This window comes from Ostrea edulis, chromosome 6 (genome assembly GCF_947568905.1).
Source record: "Ostrea edulis chromosome 6, xbOstEdul1.1, whole genome shotgun sequence".
Lineage (NCBI taxonomy): Eukaryota > Metazoa > Mollusca > Bivalvia > Ostreida > Ostreidae > Ostrea > Ostrea edulis.
The window spans coordinates 55689964-55711040 of NC_079169.1; the positions used below are offsets into that span (position 1 = coordinate 55689964).

Below are 21077 nucleotides of genomic sequence, written 5' to 3' on the forward strand. Positions count from 1 at the left end.
ATCGTCCCACACCTGCTGTAACACGGGGCCTCATCTGAAGGACTGCCCCATTTAGCAAGGGGTATGATACATATCAATACTTATATATGTAGGACTCCAAAGTGTGATTGGACTCCAAAGTGCGATGGTTACGCCAAACCCCGATGGTCTGCACCAAACCCCGATGGTGTGACACGCCAGAGTGCGATGGCCCACACTCATGCGCAAAGTGCGACGGTCTGGTCAACACGCCAAAAGTGCGATGGTGTGACACGCCGAAATCCATTAGTTTATAAACGACACAGTGTTTTGGCACAGACTGAACCAACCGTGTGTTGTTTCACTAAAATATCAATGCAAAATCCATGCACAAAAAAAAGAACTTAATTCATTACCATTTAGTTGTCGTGTTATTAAACACAAAATTAACCAACACGAAATCTTATAGAATGTTTTGTATTATAGCATACCCCCAGGAATTTAATACGTGTACGTCAAAGTAATAAATGATCATGAATTAAAGAATGTTTGGGCGAAGTAGATAGTTCGACAACAAATGTACTTTGCCATTCTCATTATCCTCAACAGTGTAAACCTTGCCGTTGCTGTCGTCCATGTTGCACTTCTTCGGTTTTATTTTGAAAGACGTTAAGAATGACGTCACAATGACGTGACGTCACAAATGTTGCTAAACCCTGCACCATCGGACTTTGGCGTGACCATAACACTTTGGTGTTCGTAATGTTAACAAACCATCGCATTTTGGTGCAGACCATCGCACTTTGGCGTGACCGTCACACTTTGGAGCGACCATCGCCCTCTAGAGTCTTACATATATATTTGTTTTAAATCTAATTGCCTTGCTGGATAGCTCAGTAGGAGTAGATTAACGTGTGGACTGTTCATCTGTAGATTGTGGGTTCGAGTCTTGTTGGGTTTTTGAAAATTTTTCTCTCAGATTACTTTATACTAAAATGCATTTAAAAGAAACACTAGGTAAGGTAAATTTGAAAGTTTTAAATTTCAAAATATTACTGTTCATATCCTCACTTTCCATTCATAACTGTTTTCTCTGGTGTGTTGTTCCTCCTTAGAAATCGTTAATGGTAAAATACATGTGTATTGTGATGATATACGCAAAATGTAGACATTTACAGTACCAGCACAAAATCACCAAAAAGATATTTTAACAAGCATTAGTTACGTACGCTAATTGTTTATGATATTCGTGCAAATGTTTTGCATTCAGTTTCTAAATTAAAAAGAAGATACGTATAAAAATTATTTCTTATGAAAAGTGTAATGATATTGATAGAACAGTAAATGAATTCTCTTAAAACTCCTTTGAAATTTGTGGTACCGTATTAATAGCAGAATTTTTAGCGAGGATTTAAATTTGGCATTATTAGTAAGAGTGATGAGATTGCTAAAATTGAATGTCGCTAACATATTTATTCCTTATTGGAGGTGATAGTTATCTTTCCTGGAATTATAAAGTTGCTAGAATTAGCTCTCACTAAATATTTATACCCATTTTTATGGAAAAATCGCTAAATTTGTGTCTCGCTAAAAAATCCACTTGTACGGTAGTTCTAATTTACTAGATTATTAAACCAAAAATTCACATTCACCACTTTCTTTCCTATTAAAGCAGCACAAATTCACATCACACATGTCAATTCTTTCTTCCAACTTTTTACTCTTCATAAGAATTTGACCATTATTGAAATGAAATTACTGCTGATAGAATATAGAAAGAAAATTGTGATGGTGTTTTTCAGCATCTTAAATGGACAAGAACTTGAGAAAGAAATTTTTAATTACATGTATTTTTGTTTCTACCTTTCAGATGGAAAAGAGAATGAGTGAGTTAAACCAAACAGAGGTGGAAACAAAACTGGAAAATGACAAATTAATGAAGGTTTGTAAAATTTGTGAGGGAGGGGGGGGGGGGGATTGTGTCAAACAAAATATAAGAAAACTTTCAATTTGCAAATCAAAGAAAAAGTGTGTGACAAATTAAAAAAGGATTGAAATTTGACACTTATCAGGAGAAAGAGGCTTTGGAAGAAATGTTGGAGAGCTCTCAGGAAAATCTGGAGGAATCCAAGTCTTACATTGGACAGCTGCGATCTCAACAAAAAGATGAAAAACGAGAGAGAGCCAGGTTTGTGCTGACAGAAGAAGAGTCAATTACAACCCTTTGCTTCTCACTACACATTGATCATACTAAGTGTATATTATATGGAATTTATGATATATATTGAATAACTGCAGTTCCCACATTTTGTTCATTTCATTTCTTCCAGGGCAGCATTACGTTTAACAGAAAATATCGCTATGGAGAGAGAAAGCTTGGTAAAACAACTTGATTTGTTGAGGTAAATAGTATACATTTCTGTACTGTATTGGGTTTGGTCATGTATCTTGTACAGTGGTGTTGAATCGCTGATTGCTTTTTTTTTTCTTTGACAGAGATGTGAACAAGAAACTGCGAGATGACAAGGATGAGGCAGAAACAAGGCGGGTACATATAGATTTTGTTTTTTTTTCTTTGGACTTTTTTATAGTCTCCTGTCATTCATTATACAAAGATGAAGGCGAGTTTTTTTTACGGTCTTTCTTGCAACTTTCTGGACTCGAGTCTTCGTGCTTACCAGCATCATTCTCACTACGATGAAACCAATCTGTTCTGGACCTGCTTGGTACTAGACAAAATATTTGGATTGCACTACGTCTGAAATACAGACTACTTTTTACAACAGATTTCAAAGTTTGATGCCCAAGTATGTGTACAGTTTACAACAATATCAAACTGCACAACATCCGGATTGGACAAGGTTTACTATATTTGATGATTTAATATTGAAGTGCATATAAGATGTATAGTCAACATCATTCATGAAAACACATACATGTACTTACCCATGACCTTCCAATTTCCAAAAGATATATTATGTAGGTTTGTCAATAAAGTTCTTTTAAGTATTTTTCCAGGCTTTACATACATATTCACTTGAATGACAGTTCATAGAAATGGTTAAGAAGTATGACAGTGAATTTATTGTTTTGTTAATGAAATTATATAGAAACACGGTAGTGAATTTGTCAATTTGTTGGTAAAATGAATAAAAATACGACAATGCATTTTGTCAGTGAAATTGTGTAGACATATGACAATGAATTTGTCATTTTGTCAGTGAAATAATTAGAAATATGACAACAAATTTTGTCAGTGAAATAATTAGAAATATGACAGTGAATTTGTCATTTTGTCAGTGAAATAATTAGAAATGTGACAGTGAATTTGTCATTTTGTCAGTGTGCTGTCAGTGACATGGAAGCAGTAGATGATTTACACCAGGTAACCGTGACCCAATTGGTTGAAATTTAAGTTTTTGTTACTAGTAGATGTTCATTTTATAAGTTCCTTGTTTCATTGATTTGCTTGATTTGAAATGAACATTTCGGTGCATGGCAGTTACGTATTTCAAAGAATGAATTCCATGCATGGTGCTGTCAACATTGCTACTGGTCTAGGATAATGATAAAATAGCACATTTTATGTTGACTTCAGTGTTTTTATCCTGCATGTTAGTAACCAGTCATAGTTGTCTTTAGCACAAGTTGTTCATCTGAAGAAACACAAAACAACCAAAACAAAACATGACACATTTGTTCCGTCACTGTCTTATGTGGTAGATTTTACCTTTTTGTTTCCAATACCAAAATGCAATTTTAGAAAGATTTTGGACATAATAATTCATTATACTTGTTACTGATTGATATACAGCAAATCCTGATGCAGCTTTCTAAGCTTCTCTATAACACAAGTATTTCAGATGATCATAGGATATTTCTGATGTGTTATAGATTTTGGAATCAGAAGCAAATGCAAAGAGGGAGAGCTTCAGGAGCCAAGATCCAGTCAAACGGGGGTCAATTCTCGGCAACTACTTCCCACAAAGCAGGTAGCACATACATATACATCATACTTATACTTAGAAGAACTCTGCCCCACATACACATCATACTTATACTTAGAAGAACTCTGCTCCACATACACATATATATCATACTTATACGTAGAATAACTCTACTCGACATACACATATATATATCATACTTATACTTAGAAGAACTCTACTCCACATACACATATATATCATACTTATACCTAGAAGAACTCTACTCCACATACACATATATATCATACTTATACCTAGAAGAACTCTGCTCCACATTCACATATATATCATACTTATACTTAGAGGAACTCTGCTCCACATTCACATATATATCATACTTATACTTAGAAGAACTCTACTCCACATACACATATATATCATACTTATACTTAGAAGAACTCTACTCCACATTCACATATATATCATACTTATACTTAGAAGAACTCTGCTCCACATTCACATATATATCATACTTATACTTAGAAGAACTCTACTCCACATTCACATATATATCATACTTATATTTAGAAGAACTCTGCTCCACATTCACATATATATCATACTTATACTTAGAAGAACTCTACTCCACATTCACATATATATCATACTTATACCTAGAAGAACTCTACTCCACATACACATATATATCATACTTATACTTAGAAGAACTCTGCTCCACATACACATATATATCATACTTATACTTAGAAGAACTCTACTCCACATACACATATATATCATACTTATACCTAGAAGAACTCTGCTCCACATACACATATATATCATACTTATACCTAGAAGAACTCTGCTCCACATACACATATATATCATACTTATAAGAACTCTGCTCCACATACACATATATATCATACTTATACTTAGAAGAACTCTGCTCCACATACACATATATATCATACTTATACTTAGAACTCTGCTCCACATACACATATATATCATACTTATACCTAGAAGAACTCTGCTCCACATACACATATATATCATACTTATAAGAACTCTGCTCCACATACACATATATATCATACTTATACTTAGAAGAACTCTGCTCCACATACACATATATATCATACTTATACTTAGGGCTATTCCAGAAATAAATACATGGGGGGATCGGGAGGCACCTTTTGTATATACCAAGCACCCATAAAAAAAAATAAAAAATTACCCCGATGACCCATCAAATTAATAAACTCATTTTACAATGACCCATCTAATAAAAAAAAAAAAACTAACCAGACCCACCACAAAAATATTTTTAAAAATGAAAACGGTACAAATCTTGCGAGGTTTTCGGGACAAACATTCTAGTCAATGACGAGGTAATGCCTGTGTGACATTGTATCACAGTAGTTCTGAAGAAACGATGTCACATCAACAATCAAAGGCATCTATGGCGGGAATGTTGGAAAGATTGGGAGTCCAAACGATGCTATTATCATGAAATGGGTATGGATATGTTTTTCCACGAATCGTTCGTCTTCTAATGGAGCCCGCGCCCAGAGGCCTCTATATCACCATCACACCGACTGATAAATATAACGCATCGGTACCCTCGTATAAATCAACTAAGGTTTGCCTATTTTTATTAGAAAACGGATACCTATTGGTTTCAAAATATTCCCAAAATCGATGCACTGTAAACTGTAATAATCTACAGAACAGAGTTCGCCGCCATCACGTCCAAAGGGACCCTACTAAACGCGCCTCTAATTTGAAGAGTGCCGTTATGGAAAGTTATGCGCTGCAAAGAGCGACAACTCTAATAGTTCTATGTTACTTCCGATTTCGGATTTCGAAAGCAGCATTTCGAAAGCACGTTTTCAATTTTCCCTCCGACGTTTTGTAACCAACACGACAAGAGTGACAATAAAAATATTCTGAAAACTCAACACCCACATGGCACAAAATAAAACAATAGAAACTACCCACTACCCATAATAAATATTTTTTTAACAATCCAACCACGGACCAATTAAAATATGAAAAAATACGACCACCCATACAAAAAAATATCGTTTGCCGCCCGACCCCCCCATTTGATCATTTCTGGAACAGCCCATAGAAGAACTCTGCTCCACATACACATATATATCAAACTTATACTTAGAAGAACTCTGCTCCACATACACATATATATCATACTTATACTTAGAAGAACTCTGCTCCACATACACATATATATCATACTTATACTTAAAAGAACTCTACTCCACATTCACATATATATCATACTTATACTTAGAAGAACTCTGCTCCACATACACATATATATCATACTTATACTTAGAAGAACTCTACTCCACATACACATATATATCAAACTTATACTTAGAAGAACTCTGCTCCACATACACATATATATCATACTTATACTTAGAAGAACTCTGCTCCACATACACATATATATCATACTTATACTTAGAAGAACTCTGCTCCACATTCACATATATATCATACTTATACTTAGAAGAACTCTGCTCCACATACACATATATATCATACTTATACTTAGAAGAACTCTACTCCACATACACATATATATCAAACTTATACTTAGAAGAACTCTGCTCCACATACACATATATATCATACTTATACTTAGAAGAACTCTGCTCCACATACACATACATATCATACTTATACTTAGAAGAACTCTGCTCCACATTCACATATATATCATACTTATACCTAGAAGAACTCTGCTCCACATACACATATATATATCATACTTATACTTAGAAGAACTCTGCTCCACATACACATATATATCATACTTATACTTAGAAGAACTCTGCTCCACATTCACATATATATCATACTTATACCTAGAAGAACTCTGCTCCACATACACATAATTATATATAGCATACTTATACTTAGAGGAACTCTACTCCACATACACATATATATCATACTTATACTTAGAAGAACTCTGCTCCACATACACATATATATCATACTTAGAAGAACTCTACTCCACATACACATATATATCATACTTATACGTAGAAGAACTCTGCTCCACTGACTTGGATAAGTTTGAGTTTTGATAGTAATAGGAAGACTCCATTACATCAATTGGCAAATGTAATAAAATTACATGCAGTTGAAATTTTTTTTAAAATTTACTTGAGCACTGTTGAAGAAAGACCATGAACGATCTGAAGTCACATAGCATGAAGTGTTAGGGTTACTTGAGAATACACATTTGATTTGAAATAAGACATGAAGTTAATGTTATTTTATAGAGGCAGAATGGGCTCCACCCAAGACTCCATCTCGGAGCTTTCGAACGACGAGGATTTAGAGGAATCTCATCCACATCATCACTCACTTCATAACATTTCAAACATCATTGATGACATAGAATGTGATGATGATGTCATTACACAACTTCACACAAAGTCATATGATCATGTAGATAGTCATTATGGGATAGGAATGCAGGGTTCAGAGGTCATTGAGAGCCACAACTTGGATCAGATTACAAGCAGTGATGGAGAAATAAATGTTCGAAGTGCAAGGTGGGACTGCAGATATTTGTATTTATCTCTTCAGCAATGTCATTTTGAGTCATGTTAACTCTTGGCCATGTCAGTATTTTATATTGTGATAATTGCTCTGTAGACAGAGGCACAAATTATACAAAAGACAGAGGAAGAAAGACCAGAAAGCAGCAGTAGATGAAAACAGGTATGGAATTCAAACTGAAACTAACCATTAGTTAGTAAAAGATATTAACGGTTTTCACTGATTGATTCATGAGCACTGGTGTGTGAGTTTATTAACACTAAAGTTTGTTTGCAGTCAGTAAACTGACCTGGAGACTTGAAATAACAATACAATATGTATTAACTTTGCATTATTGATTAAATGTAGAGTTGTATGAATGAGAAATTTTCGACTTTAAAAAGCATTATGCTTGATAAGCGTTATAGCAAGTTTTTTCCCCATTAGGTGATAATTTCGGTTTATTTCAGTGCTTTAGTATGCTGCCAAATTTTTGATAGCTAAATTGCACCTACATAAGTCTGCAATCATAATAGTTTTGCAAAAAAGATAACTCTGCATACAGCTAGGGAGGTAAACAAGCTACTGGGTTTATTTTTTATGTCAGGTGTTTCTAACAACAGTAAAAACTTTTACAGATAAGTAATTGACAGTGACTACACTGTTATGATTTTTTTATGCTTTGGAACTCCATGTCTGGCAAACGATATTTCGCAAAATCTAGTTGTATACTTATGATCTAGTAAATTGCCAAAATGTACACCCGCGGAAAAAACCTGATTTCACTGCATGATTGTTTTTAATAAAGAATTGTAACATAAAAACAAGTAAAATACAGAAGACCTTGGTATAAATTGTAAACACCGACACAGGTGATGCAGCGTACAATGTTTGAATATTTTGCTGTAAAAATTATTGTGGATATGTATGTACATGTGAGTGATGTAAATAACATTTGTTTTTAATATTCTGTTCATTCCCTGTAGAAATAGGTCACTAATCTCACCTGGTTTTTGCTTAGTGTGCACAATACTATCTCCACTGGTGATGGAAACTGTTTCAGCAATGATATTGAGGAGGATGGGGACAACATTGACCAACAGGTGGCGGCAGCGTATGAAAATCTGTATGACAGCAACCAGAGAAGGGAATCCATCTTTATGGAAACAATGGAGGACTACATGAAGCGATTAAATGAACACTCACAAGGAAACCAAGAATCAGAATGCCATCCACCATTGAATAATACTGAATTCGCAGCTGAAAAAGATGAGAAAATTCTTGAAAAGGGGCATAACTTACTTCTTCTAGGGAATAGTGATGCAGTGCCTGTGTACGCTTTAATAGATTATTGAGAATGTGGGAACTTGCAACCCTTTCGGTCTTGAGGGAATACCTTTCTCCAACTTCTGGTGGCTCTGATATTGGGTCAATTATATGGGGTTATTATTTAACTGGTGGTGGAGGGTGTAGGTTTTACAACCACTCCAATAACTGCAGGTGATTTAAAACATTTTTTATGCATGGACTTTTTCTGTTTTAAAACTTCAAACCTTAATTCATCATCCACTACAATATATCACAATCTGATAGTGAAATACAGTCAATCTTAGTTTATCCAAATGCCAACAATTCAGACACTGGTTTCAGAATGCATATATACTTCTGCATTAATATGAATGATTTTTCCTGGAATCAAAGTGTCAGGATTAACAAGGCTCAACTATATATCCCTCCATAACTAAACTGACTTATAGATACTAACTTTCACTTGCAGGGATGATACTGATACTAACATTTACGAAGACACTAACGAAACATCTTTTAGGTATCTGGTTTATTAGTTTCTTTGATATCTAGTGCAAGCACTTGAATATCCATTCAATTTTTGATACTATTCTTTAATGAAATCCACTATTTATGACTAAAAATTTTGTTTCTAACTGTACAGAAATGGTATAGTTCCCGAGAGTCCCCGAGGACAGCCTGTTGGAGAAGACAAGGTACACAACTCTTACATCTCTTAAGAAATTAATTACGTGTAAATTGTGCATGTGGGTAAATTGTAGAATATACAAGTGCATTATTTGTGGTAACATTTTGTGATTTTGAGACAAAGTGCTATGTTACTGGAACCTTGATTTCATGGATGAAGAGCTATCATTCTCTATGATAATTTGCTTTCTACTGTTTTTTGGACAATCTGAATTAATGGTTATGTTTGTAACCCCACCTCCTAAAAATATGAAAGAAAAACCCAGTCATTTTAATAGGAATATGCTATATATATATACAGTGAAACTTCTCTAAACTGGCCGGCTCTCGGACCGATAAAAATGGTCGGTTTATAGGGATGGCCGGTTTACCGAGAATTTAGCATTTAGAGACATTTTATCTCAATATTGTCAAAGTAGGTACTGTTCACTTTGTTCTGGTGATCTATGATAAATTATCGGTAGAGATCAAATTAGTCCGTTTGTACCTGCAGGTAATTATAAATTCTTGCTGCAATCATCTAATTTTAAACTGAATATCTATAACAGGATACTTAAAGAAAACACAGGAGCCTATTTTTGGAATTCCTCATATCTATAAATACCCTGTTTACATTCATCACTTATATCATTAACAAATTTGTTTTGACGATTTTAAAAAGTACAGTAGTAAATATGAAATTGTAATTTGAATATTTCTTAGGAATTTTAAGTCTATGGAAACCAAGAAAATAAATTTAATAATTATCATTAACAGTCATGGGTTTGTTCTTTATCAACTACCGCTTATATCCATGTGATAGTATGGTGCAACAATATGGTGTTTGATACTCATTTATTCAATATGTTCCTAGTAACTATTTTTTACTCTTTGTACAGAATTTGGAAGGGTCGCTTGGATTAGCCAAGTGTCAGGTAATACCCATGATAGCACAGGTAAACAATAGAAATTAGGGAGGCCACTTGTGTTTTTCATGTAGATAATTTCCCACCTGGCCTGTAGGTCAGTCAATTTTCACACCTGGCCGATTTTGATCACCTGGCCAAAATTTTCTAGTCTTCAAAAAGTGGCCGGTATTATAAAGGTAAATTACACGTTTGTTTACAAATGTACTTTAAAAAGTGGCCGATGTCCGGTTTTCAGGGGTGGCTGGTTTTGTAAGACTTTCTTTGTAAGGAAATGTTAAGATTTCTGCCAGGACTTTGAAAATCGGCCGATATTCAGGGAGAAGCGGTTTTCTGAGGGGCGGGTTTGGAGAAGTTTCACTGTACTTATACACTGTGATTATCTACTATTTATAAAAATCGGAGGATTTTTGTTCGTTTTTTGTGTGGGTTATTTTGATGAGTTGATTATTGCTCGTCCTTGTTTATACATACTATTTTTCTGTGGTGTATTTGTAGACTGATGAAGAAGTGACCCCTCCCCCCAGACAGAGGCTGTTTAAGGTGGTGTTTGTAGGTGACTCGGGGGTTGGCAAAAGCTGCTTTATCCACAGATTCTGTAACGACCAATTTAACCCCACATTCAGTGCAACCATAGGTATATATATCTACATATCTCAGTGTTTCTGCCTTTGATATCTTTCCATGATGGTCATTTTCTCATGCGCTGCAGTATGAATAATGCACATATGAATGTTGATAAATATAGCATGTCTATTTCTACAACTGGCAATTCCCGCAGAAGTTAAAATAAAATATAAATACGAATGTATAAGAAATAAATTTCATTTTTTGAAAACACATGAAAGTATGAACTGCATCGCTTCATGCTGACGTACTTTTCATGAACCACCAATGCACTTCATGAATTATACTTGCATGAAGAGTCACAGTGCATACACTCATGTATTTTCAAACATGAAATTTATTTCTTAAATGAAGATGCATGTATTCAAATAAAGAACTGAAATTTGTATTTACTTTACACTGGTGTAATAAAACTTCAAAGCGATTAAAATGTATCAGAGCTCCAGATAATTTTTTTTACCACAAAGAGTATATACCCCCTGATTTTCAAATCAAGGAGTATTTTGCTTTTCAGAAAAATTCAAAAGAGTATTTTGTTAATTTACTGATTATCTTTGCTCTTTTGCACAGAAGATGTCACCAGATAAACGATACTTCTTCCGTTAAACTTTAACTTAAAGTTTATATTAAAAGGCCGCTCCAGCTATTACGGGGAAAATCCTTTGTAGTTCTTTTTGTTAAAACTTTTCATTGTCATTGGGAATTTGATATTTATCATTGATGCATTAAATTTGAATATGTCAGACACTCAGTCATATGATTATGATCCAATTCTGTATATCATTCGTCCACAATTGATAATACAAGTTGTTTTTTTCTGTGCTTTCGACCGCACACTAACTCTTTAAGAAAGAAAGTATAACAAGTAGGTCTATATAATAGTGTTTTAAGTTAACTCTTCCAATTTTTCAAAATTGTGATTGTCATTAAAACGTATTTCATAGCGCTAAATATCATGTATGATCAAGCCCTGGAATTCAATTCATATGAATAGATAATTCATATTTATATCATACTACATGTATCGCAAATACGCATTACTTTGGGAGTGTATAACGTATTTACATTCGCTAATGCGTAATTGTACGCATGATTTTCAACTTAAATGCGTATTTGGTAAAATTTAATGAGTATTTACGCTGATACGCACCTTATCTGGAGCTCTGATGTATTTCAGCATTTCTTGACCTAAGAAGTATAAATTGAATGAATAAAGATATTTCACGTTATAATATATATGTAACATCTCATATTGAAGAAATATAAGAGAAATGCATGAGAGATGTATACTGTGTGTACATTGAAGGTTTTATTAGACAAAGGGAAACTACTCTTTCAAGGATGAAGTAAAGTCGTCCAGAGTGGATTTTTTTTCGTGAAATTCTATTTTATGTGTTATAAAACAGTATCTTTTGGTTCCAACTTTTCTTGTATCATGTCATCAATACATGCCCCCATGTTTCAGTATGTATAAAATAGATTTTATTTCAAAATTCTAGATCTACATGTATATCCCAGTCAGAAATCTTGTTTTGCATTGATTTTAGAGATTTGCTAGGGTAGTTCATCATACTTTCTCCGTTCATTTCTAGGTGTAGATTTCCAGGTGAAGAGTATAGTGTTGGAGAGCCAGGTAATTGTGCTGCAACTCTGGGATACTGCTGGCCAGGAAAGGTGAGCTGGATGTAGAAATTCATTCAATTGATAAAATTTATTATCATTAATTTAATGATAAAGATTTTTTTATAAGGTGTACTAAGCATTTCAAGGTCCAATGTACTCAAATATATAAATCATAAAAATACCTGCATGGATTTGAAGGTTATTTTCTTTTAATGAATCAATTCAAATTAATTTACTTAGACAAATTTTAATCAATTGCAAATTTCATTTTGCTTAGTACTTATGGGTGAGCTTAGTACATATGAGTGAATGATTGTGGTTTTTTTTTTTTAGGTACAGAAGTATCACGAAACAGTATTTCAGAAAAGCAGATGGTGTGATAATGATGTATGATGTGACCACTGAAGCTACATTCACCAATGTCAGAAACTGGGTCACCAGTGTAAAAGATGGGGTGGAAGAAGGAACAGCGATGGTTGTTGTTGGCAACAAGACAGATCTGATTGAGGAACAGGACAGACGGGCAGTAAAAACAAAGGATGGCAACAAACTCGCTGCTGTATGTACACACGCCCTTATTTCTTGTTGTTGGTGTATTGCATATAATAATAGACACTATTTTTTGTGCAGATTTTTCTCAGAAAATTAGGTGTTCAGGCAACGAAATTACAGGGAAATACTTGCTAAATGCGAGTTAAAAATTGAAATTGCGAGTAAAAAATCACAAGTGATGGCAACTTTTTGTGAGTGAAAAAAACAATCTTTTTTCCGGATTTCCTCGGTTTATTGGCTGTACTTTGGCGTTTACAATAATTTTGTCTTGTGCATAGAAATGCTTTACAAAATGAATATACAAGTATTGGAAAAAGTAAACGTGGATCGAATAAATAACTAAGGCCAAGGTCATCTCAGTCAGTGATGTCGAAGATGGCCTACTTCAAGCACACTTCGGGCGTCTCAGTGACGTCTGATTTAAATAGCAAGCATGTTGATCTCATCCGTGTCTACATGAAACAACACATGACAGTGTTAGTGTCACCGTTTCACTAGAATTTTTTTGATGAAATTTCCAAAAGTTTTGAACATATACTTTGAATTGGCGCAAACAGTCTTCAAGATTTCAATCCACATGATGTTGTAAATAGGTGGTAGATCTCTGGACAGCGAGTACACCGCACAAGTGTACTCTATGACCCTCACCCTGCACCATGTATGTTGGCTGATAATTCATTAGATTTTAAATGAAAGAATTTTCAATCTTATTTTTATTAATGCACTTTAAAGAAGATTTTAAAAGATTTTCCCCATATTTTGATAAAGAGACATGCTTGTTTTCTTAAATTCCTGTAAACAGCAATCGATTGAAAATGCTAGTAAAAGCTCAATTTCGCTAGTTGGAAAATAATCCACTAGCTAAAATTTGCTAGTAGTGAAAAAAGTTAATTTCGATCCCTGGGTGTTTTAATATTTGATTGATTTTCATGTATTCATATGAATAAAAATTGGACATTTCATTTTTTGGTGAATTTTTGTCATCCTCCAAATAAGCTTAACATATGCAACATGCCAAAATGATTCGATATGCAATGCTTACATATACATATTGGTCGAATAATTTGAATTGCATTTGAAAGTGTTAAGATTTTGGAAATGATCCAAAAATCTAGAATCCTTTTTGCAGTGAAACACATTTCAGAACACCGGTTTGTGATAAAAAAAAAAAAAACCCTCTTTGTTTTTAATATACATGTTATTCATCTTTAAGATTTTTATTTCTAAGAAATATTTTTTCTTTCAGGAGTATGATGCCACATTTTTTGAGGTCAGCGCCAAGTCTGGAGTAAACATAAAAGAATGTATGGAGGCATTAGCAAGGTGGCTATAATTAATAAAAAAAATTCCGCGTTTCGAAGTATAGGGGAAAAATATTGTATAAACAGGTTTTTAGTCATGTGATGTATGTTATTCGTGGTCTGATAATTTTCAGCCAGTGAAAATGCTTGTGATGCATAGTGTTCGATTGTGTGTCTAAGGTGGTCATTCTCTAGCCGCCTTTCGAGCTGTGCACTCAAGTTTTTCTTATTTTCAATATAATGAAAATGTGCTGAAATAGGATTTGCAGTAATATAGGATGCCAAGTTTTCAGAGTTTTTTTGTCCCAAAATTCAAGGGGTTTCATCTCTGTTTTCCCCCTGGGCTTCGTATATTACATAACCCTTTTTTTCATAGAATATTCGAGAATAATTATGTGAAGATGAATCTTGCACGATGTATAGACACTGTTATGTTTGATGAATATGAATTATAAGTGGATGTCAAATATTAATAAATAGTCAGCGTCTAATAACTATGGTGGGCTGTCGGCAAAATATTATAATTTTGTTTTTGTCATCAGATATGGAAATATAGTGGATACCTGTAGTTATATACATAATCAGTGTGATACAAATTTGCAGTGTCCATAGAGACTGAATTGTTAGATGCTGAAAATATTGGTAATATTGATGCCCAATGTTATTATAAAGTGTTGTTTTTTTACCCCCAGAATTTTAAAAGAAAAAGAAGATGATGAAATAGAGAAAGCTCTTCATTTGGAGGATTCTGTGGAAAAGAAAGGTGGATGTTGCAGCTGATAATCACTGGATATCGACAGTCTACTGAAATTCATAAACCTCTGACTTATTCACAATGGTTTTACATTAAGACAGTCCCAATGGATGTTTTATTGGTAAAAGAATGTCCCAAGTTGTGACTTGTCCAGTTTTGATCTCCTTATTGTTACAAAAACTTTATTGCTATCTTTTTTTTTAGAAAGATAAATGTATTAAACCATGTCTTGTCTATCCATATATCCATAATGACTGATCTCCATGGTTACAGAAATCCATTACTTTTAGTGCAATATTTTAGTTTTTTCTTTCACACTTTAGATATCCATATTTGTAAACTTGATTCTGCATTGATGAACTTTTTTTGAACATGTCTTAGGGATTATAGTCTTGGTAATCATTTCTATAAAATGATTTCATTTTTCATAGTATTTATTGTTTTACATATTTTGTGTGATGTCATGCTCTTGCAATTTGCAAAGAGATGTTGCTAACATTCCATATCAGAATAGTCTAGGATGGAAAACCTTCCAAACTGAGTGCATGTATTGGTATAATACATGAAATTGTTCTGGATAATTTCTAACTCAGTGCTTGTTTTGGTATAATACATGAAATTGTTCTGGCCTGGAGGTTATAAAACTTTTATCGTACTCATTCTCAAACTCAGCCATGTTTGTTTTGAGTACAACTCTGTGCAAGCTCCAAAGTATACTAAAAAAAATTGTGAGAATGTATTCCATTTGAGTATGAGAATGATTTTATAAAAGTTTTATATCCTTCACTTTTGAGTATGAGTACGATTTAGAGCACCAAGTGGGAGTTTGAGTATGAAATTTTTATAACCTTCAGGCTTGGTTAATTTGTTTTGTCATCAGCTTTGATGACAACATCTTTATGCAGTTTGTTTATATCAGTTGTTTGTGATGCATGTATACGTGTTTCATATGAATTACAAAATTGTTAGGTATCTAAATATACACACTCCTCTTTCAAATGCTAACAGCCAGCAAATAAATCAATTTTATTTCTATTTGTCAGACAGTGAAATGTTTTAGTTTGGATACTTTTTCATTTTAGACCAGCAAAGAAATATTGTTCATTTCATGTTTTTACAGACATTTTTATTGAATTTGGATTTGTTTCATATAAAGCATTAAGTTTACATTTGTAAATCCTTTTCTGCTTTCATCAGATGAGCTGCTCTGTCAGGCAGTATACATTATGTAGTATCAGTCAATAATTGATGCTGTATTCCTGCTTCTTCAGATGGGTAATAGTTGCCCGAGGGCTAATGAGGTCATTCAGAATATCATTACAATGTAACTTATGCTATTTAAGTTTTAATATTTATGCAACCACATGGCCATAAAATGATGACTCCTTATGTTTTCAGATTTTATTTATATTTTTACACCAACTTTTATGATAAACAAAGTGTGTTTAATAAATCTGACATTAATATTATTTTTTAGTTCAGTAGTATAGTTATTATAAATATCATTTTTAAATAGGATTTTAAAATGTTATGCTTTTGATAAAAGCAGAAAGTTTGAATCGTGATGCATGTGTGTGTGTATATATATATATATGCCGATATATATGTATATGTGTGTATATATATATATATATATATATATATATATATATATATATACTTGAAAAATCTTAATATTTATCTCATAAAATTTTTGATATTCCAAATTATGGTATATTATAATAAACTGTTTTCAAAAACCAGTTTGTTATGTAGTTCTTCGTGGTGAGGAAAACGGATACATTTTATTGAATTTTTAGAATATTGTAGACTGCATTGAATGAGAGGCGATCAATAAGCACCATGGCAAAAATGTTGTGCAAGCTGCATACTTACATTTTATCAATACACAGAAATATTGAAAATCAATTTATTCACAAAATGCATACCCTTTGCAAGGCGACTTCAATATGCAGCATTTTATTTTGGCTATAAATATTTTGAAACATAAAACAAAAAGTTATTTTTCAAATTTCACATAAATTTTATATATATGAATTCCCTCTAGTGCCCTATGGGTTTTGAAAGTCATTGTGTCTATTCTAAGGGAGTATAAATAACTTGTTTAATTGATGAGGAGGGTTCATAAAATTTTCATGTATAAATGTCAAGAAAAGGGGGGAAGGGTCTCCCGTTATGACGTTTTGAAATACAGGAGAAATTCGAAATATGTCCAGAATTAAAGTTCAAATGAAAATCTCATTCCACAGATTGTCTATGTAACTGACTTTTGACCACGCACTTGTTTCTGTAAATAAGTTATTCTGTATACAAATGATAGTTATGGGTATACATACGTCGTCGTATAACTTTTTTTACAGAAACAAGTGCTTATGTTTTTGACTAAACAAGTTGGTAATTTATTTCCAATTCTGGGGCTAAAGGACATACAAAGTTCAAATACATAAATCATAAAAGAGTGATTATCCACAAGAAATAAAACTTACAATTCATGATAAATCAACTTTTCTTAATGAACAGCTATATATGTAATTGGCAAATCTCCTATTTCTGTGAAAAGACATCCAACAGAAACTTTGTTGGTACACTATACCGATTTTAAAACTGAAAATCACTTCCCTTTCACTTTTTTTGTGAAGTTGGTATTGTATGTATAGGCCTATACATGTATATCTAAGAAGATTGTTTGCACACACACGCACACACCTCAATATTATATGTGCCAAATTAAGATTATTAATGATCAAATAAATTTATTTTTAAAATCATGGACTTATATTGGTGTAACAATTTGCTATCTATGATTAGACTATTAATTTAACAGTAAACGTTCTCATGAAATTTTAAACCAGAAAGTATCAATGCCGATGTTTCATATTGGAGTAATCCCCTTTTCTTCTAATAGCTTTCCGGGCCGCATGTGCACAAGACAGATGAATTCTGAATGGAAGAGCCTTAGATAAGCTACATTTAGCCCAGATTACTTAGGTGGTGTGTCACTCAACACCAAAATAATAAAAAGTTATACGAAATGAAAGAGGAAAATTTGTTACCATTGCAACAGAAATCAGAAGATTTACTTTGACAGACCTAGACGCCATGCTTATGATATTTTGAAAGAAAAAAAATTGAGGCAAAGGAATATTTGCTTTATGAAGCCTTCATTATTCTCGTGCGGAAGGCTAATCCGAGTACTGTCAAGTCGTCATAATAGATACCTTTGATGACGTTGCAGGTGCTTGGCTGTAGGTTGTGTTGTAGTTACCGGTCATTCACTAAGCCACAACTCAAATAGAAAAGACGTGTTTTCGGGCTAGGGAATATATCACGAGATATCCACGATCTAAAGCACCAGTAAAGTGAAGGCGATGAATAAAAGCGCTCATAAGAGGGTCAGTTCTCAGTTTGAAAGATGTAGTACATGTACTACTGAATTAATTGTCCATATTGTGTGCCCTTATTGTTTCAATTTCAGTCAATGATTTAGTGCAAGTAGATCTAATTTCCAATTTGTATAACTGGCATGATTTTTTTTTTCTCAACAGAAACGGTATATATCAATAAAAGATTTGGAATTTTGAGACATATCATAGAATCTGAGGGGTATTTTTCCTTTTTTTTTTTTTCCTTTCCAGTCATCGCTGGCAGAACAGTATTTGGTAGATACTCGTCACTCTGATGGTAACGTGACAGAGCGTGAGATGACGTACAGACGTTACGACGGAGGTAGCCATCCATCCAACGGTTCACAGACACACGACTCAAAGTGTCGACAGAACCAAGTTGAGTGGTGTCCGACCTCCAGCAAACAGACTTTCGACCAGGTAATGACCATGTACAAATGTTTCAACAAATAATTTCTCGAAAATTGAGTGATGGGAAATGATATAATGGGTATCATTTGATTTCTAGATGTTGGTTGAACACAAAGCTGGACAGAATAGGTGTCAGCAAACTTCCAACAACAACGCCCACGCTGCACAAATTGACAGCACCAGAGTGAAGAAACTGATTAGTGCTGTCAGTAAGGTAGGGTTATATATAATCCAGTAGGCCATAAAACAAAATTTGAACTAGTTGTCTTTTGATCCCTGCCTCACTTTTATAGAAGGGGCATAAAAAGAATGTTCGTTATTGGCCGAAATTAAAATTTTGTTTGTTTCACCTTTTCAATTGACTGTTAAGAAATACTTACAGTGCTACTTTATTAGATAAAATGTTTGCAATCTATTTAAAACACTTGCCCATTGATTGATATTTCTCTTCCAAGATAAAATATTTCTAACCTACATACCATTATGAGTCGCACCCCTTCCCCATTTTTTTTTTTTTAACTAGACTATCTACTTTTACATCATATTGTATTGACCACACTCTCTATTTTATCTTAATTTCACTATCAGCCACATCTGTTTATGTGAAAACCTAATATAAAACATGTAAATTTAACTGGAGTTAACATTATTATCGACAGAACATTATTATATATTTTTTAAAAAGTTTTCCATATTATGGTGGTTATGGTTTATGAATAGTCACAATGCGTAAATGACTCAAACTAGCTATCCTAAGTCCTACTACTGATTCCACTTTCGTTTACAGTGCATTCCAGATAGACTGGGACTACAAAATCCAGTAATTAATATTGCATCAATGGTTGCCAATTTAAAAAAAAAGCGTTCTTTGTAATCGGGAGGTCATGAGTTCGAGTCCCGCTCGTGCCATGGCCGCCTCAAACTTAAACATAAATTAAGTAGTTATTGCTCCTTCGCCAAACGCTCGGTATATAGAAGTGAGAATCACGGGTCTTTCGGATATGACTTTAAAAACGGAGGTCCCGTGTGGCGACAGGCATTGACACACTAAAGAACCCTCACTGCCGCGGCCCTGAGCGCTAAGCATAGGCGTGTTATCACCTACAGCTAGTGACGTAGTTAGAATAATCTAACTGTGTCTCGAGACAGGCCCTCACCACAGTTAGAATACCTCCCATATACCCGTAATGTAGCAGAAAATTGCGGAATCGCTCCAAAACGATTTTAAACTTATCAAAGAATAAACGCGTACATTTAAAGTTAAATTTATATACAACTAACCTCATTGGTAATTTGTAAGTCCTTAACACTGTAAAAAATCGTATAATAATATTGTAAACTCAACACTTTGAAATGTCACTTTTCTCGATTCGAACTGACTGCCATTTTACCGGAAACTGCCATCGGAACACCCTGCTGCATGCTGTTTTCCAAAAACGAACGCTTACCTAATTTGCAAATAAGAACGGCCCAAGTGGGTCGTTAAGATAACTTTCCACATGCATATGAGTGATGTGTTACATAATTTTACCGAAACATGCACTGTGTGCAAATTTCATTTTGCTACATTGCAGGTATATAGGACGCATTCTATCGTTAAATCGGGTCCGTAGGACATTATCATTTTAACGATAGAACATTCTATCTACTAGTGACGTACCAATATGAATGAAAAATTCTCGATTTGACGTAAAACAAACATTCAACCAACCAAATAAAAGAGTTTAAACATAATTCAAAGACCATGCACATACATGTACTACATTATGAATGTGTTCACCGTTTTTAATTCATTAGAATTATTATTATTTATTTCTTATTTTGCAGGTGTCAAATGATGGCGCATCCACCGTTAAGACAGACAACTTGTTTTGTGGCGTGTCGCTTTACAGCTGCTGGGTTCAGTCCACAACGAATGACCACTGATTTTCGTAATATCTGGTCATTGTTGCTGCATTGCAGACATTAAGACCGGCGAACATTAAGTGGCAAGAAATGAAATTTATTATACCTCAGTATGAGAATTAAAA

General features: G+C 33.7%; 1 protein-coding gene across 11 annotated transcripts in view; it reads left to right on the forward strand.

Moving 5' to 3' along the window:
* LOC125645590 (EF-hand calcium-binding domain-containing protein 4B-like) overlaps window positions 1-16971 on the forward strand; it is a 40661-nt gene extending 23690 nt beyond the window's left edge. For 6 of the 11 annotated variants that reach the window (XM_056140131.1, XM_056140132.1, XM_048871184.2 and 3 more), the window contains 16 exons: window positions 1829-1900; window positions 2031-2146; window positions 2289-2360; window positions 2455-2506; window positions 3302-3343; window positions 3853-3950; window positions 7214-7489; window positions 7593-7658; window positions 8497-8808; window positions 9253-9303; window positions 9427-9478; window positions 10874-11012; window positions 12595-12676; window positions 12959-13184; window positions 14424-14500; window positions 15171-16971. In XM_056140131.1, coding sequence (XP_055996106.1) covers window positions 1829-1900; window positions 2031-2146; window positions 2289-2360; window positions 2455-2506; window positions 3302-3343; window positions 3853-3950; window positions 7214-7489; window positions 7593-7658; window positions 8497-8808; window positions 9253-9303; window positions 9427-9478; window positions 10874-11012; window positions 12595-12676; window positions 12959-13184; window positions 14424-14500; window positions 15171-15258 — 1821 coding nt within the window. In that variant the 3' untranslated portion in view covers window positions 15259-16971. The remainder of the gene's footprint in view (window positions 1-1828; window positions 1901-2030; window positions 2147-2288; window positions 2361-2454; window positions 2507-3301; window positions 3344-3852; window positions 3951-7213; window positions 7490-7592; window positions 7659-8496; window positions 8809-9252; window positions 9304-9426; window positions 9479-10873; window positions 11013-12594; window positions 12677-12958; window positions 13185-14423; window positions 14501-15170) is intronic. The other 5 variants (XM_056140133.1, XM_056140130.1, XM_056140135.1 and 2 more) reach the window with 5 other exon arrangements.
* Window positions 16972-21077: the final 4106 nt, after the last annotated feature.